Here is a 2,395-nt window from a genome sequence, read left to right on the forward strand (position 1 = left end):
GTGTAAATTAAAATATCTGCAACTGTATTTGATAATGTTTTGAACATTTTTAAAATATTGTATGGTAAAAACAGAAGCTGCACTTCATATTAGTGACAAACTTTAGCATTTTTGATGGGTTACCTTCATTTTTGCTTCTAGTTTTCAATTAAAATATGTTCCCACTCTTGGCAGGTTTCTAAGGTTCTTCTTCTACATATTAAAACAGTTGTTAAACATCTGAGTGGCGCACTACCGCTACTAGTGGTGACAAAGTGTATTGCACCTTATTCAAAATCAATGCGGCTCCTGGTTAAATAACAGTTAAATAAAAATAAAAGATCTTACATTTTTAGTTCCTTATAGATGAAATAGAAATGCATCACTCTTTGCTTTCAGATACAAGCAGTTCTTTTTTGTGCACTTAGCATCCATTTATTCCTGCTTTTTTTATTATTTATTTCCAGGCAGAAGGAGCGGTATTGCAAAGGGCAAGGGAGGCTCTATGCACATGTACTGTAAACATTTCTACGGAGGAAATGGAATCGTTGGAGCTCAGGTATGTCTGATCCCTTTTTAAGTTGTTTTGAGTCAGATTTGATTATGAACAAATACAGTCTGAATTTAAAAATCTGAAGGTTAACAAATGCTGTTTAGTAAATGTATGAAATTAATGAACCAATAATAAATGTCTACATAACTCTGAGTCTTTTTAAACAAACAAATAAATAAATAAATAAATAATTGTTATGTTTTACTTTTAAAGAATGCTCTGTGACAGTAAATGTGGTGAACAGATCAAATCGATCTTCTGCTCAGGTTCCTCTGGGTGCTGGCGTGGCTCTGGCCTGCAAATATCAGGGCAAGAATGAGTTGTGTGTCTGCCTGTATGGTGAYGGTGCTGCCAACCAGGTATGATGAGCTCACTTTTAACATCTTGTTACACAAACACAGACTGGGATCAAGGGCAGCTTGTTTCAAAAGCAAAGGCAGCAGTCTTTCTTCATTGTGTGATTGTGTAAGCTAAAGTTTACTTTATTACATTTATCTGGCTGACAGTTCAACACAGGTTAGCTTTATATTTCACTGCCACTTTATTAGTTTTATTAATCAAATCCACTTTGTGTGTGCTGCAGGGTCAGATTTTTGAAACCTACAACATGKCGGCTCTTTGGAAGCTGCCGGTGATCTTCATCTGTGAGAACAACAGGTATGGGATGGGCACATCGGTGGAACGAGCTGCAGCCAGCACTGATTACTTCAAGAGAGGAGAATTCATTCCTGGGCTCAGGGTACAGTTTTCACTTCTCTTATCAGAAAAGCTGTGTACTGGGGTTGGGAAATACCGTAATGTCAGCAAATAAACTAAACACTAAACTACAGCCTAACTATAAAATCCAAACACATGAAAAGTTATACTCAGTCCCACTCTCGTCGCCGAACTTCATTCAACTTTCGCGTCTTTTTATTTGCTTTTTCCTGTGGATTTTTTGCCGCTTGTCAAATAATTTCAGGCGTCAGTCAGAAAGGAGTTTATTAGTTTTATGTTTGACTCCAAGGGATTGATTGTAATAATCATTGTAAGCTAAACGCCACAATTAAGTCATTCATTTTTTGCCAATATTGCCCAACCCTAGCGTGCACTTTCACTTACAGCTCACCTTGTGATTTATTCCGTAACTTCACCAGATTATTCTTCCTTCTTGAAGCGCTCATAGGTTTTGGTTGGTTTTTCTGTCCAGGTGGACGGCATGGATGTCCTGTGYGTTCGGGAAGCAACCAGATTTGCAGCTGATCACTGCCGATCCGGGAAGGTTCGTTAAAACTTTTAAGTTTACTCACGTAGCTGTCGTTTTAATTTCTAAACAAAATGTCCTGTTCTTTTATAAGGGCCCGATTCTAATGGAGCTTCAGACGTACCGCTATCACGGCCACAGCATGAGTGACCCTGGCATCAGGTAAATGATTGCGCTACCTCAGCTTGGCATTTGTTCAAGAGTTAATAAACGACTTTTAAATGGCATCCTAAATATAAACTCTACTTTTGTTTTATTAAGGTTTTATCACCAGAATTACTGTAGTTTCCARTATAAAAGTGATCTAATGTCTGTAATCTCTGCCCGTTTTAGCTACCGGACCCGTGAAGAGATCCAGGAGGTCCGCAGCAAGAGTGACCCCATCTCTTTGTTGAAGGACCGCCTCCTCAGCAACAACATGGCCAGTGTGGAGGAACTAAAGGTAGTGAAGTCATGTGAAAACAAAAATATTGCTTATTAATTCTTATGGATGTGTTTTTATTTTTCTTTATAACTCACAAAGCTCTGGGTTTTTAAATTAATCTTTGTAAGATGAGACCACTTTGAGTCACAAAGCACATTATTTGGCTCCTGTGTTTATAACATAAAATGTACATTTT

The 2,395-nt window shown here is 37.8% G+C and overlaps 1 protein-coding gene across 1 annotated transcript in view; it reads left to right on the forward strand.

Moving 5' to 3' along the window:
* The window catches only part of LOC106526126 (pyruvate dehydrogenase E1 component subunit alpha, mitochondrial), an 8,750-nt gene that overhangs the window by 3,284 nt on the left and 3,071 nt on the right, over positions 1–2,395 (forward strand). The window contains exons 5-10 of the mRNA XM_014020613.1: positions 447–538; positions 799–891; positions 1,116–1,271; positions 1,722–1,793; positions 1,870–1,937; positions 2,109–2,217. Of these exons, the coding sequence (XP_013876067.1) occupies positions 447–538; positions 799–891; positions 1,116–1,271; positions 1,722–1,793; positions 1,870–1,937; positions 2,109–2,217 (590 nt within the window). The remainder of the gene's footprint in view (positions 1–446; positions 539–798; positions 892–1,115; positions 1,272–1,721; positions 1,794–1,869; positions 1,938–2,108; positions 2,218–2,395) is intronic.

The sequence above is a fragment of the Austrofundulus limnaeus genome, unplaced genomic scaffold (genome assembly GCF_001266775.1).
Source record: "Austrofundulus limnaeus strain Quisiro unplaced genomic scaffold, Austrofundulus_limnaeus-1.0 Scaffold261, whole genome shotgun sequence".
Lineage (NCBI taxonomy): Eukaryota > Metazoa > Chordata > Actinopteri > Cyprinodontiformes > Rivulidae > Austrofundulus > Austrofundulus limnaeus.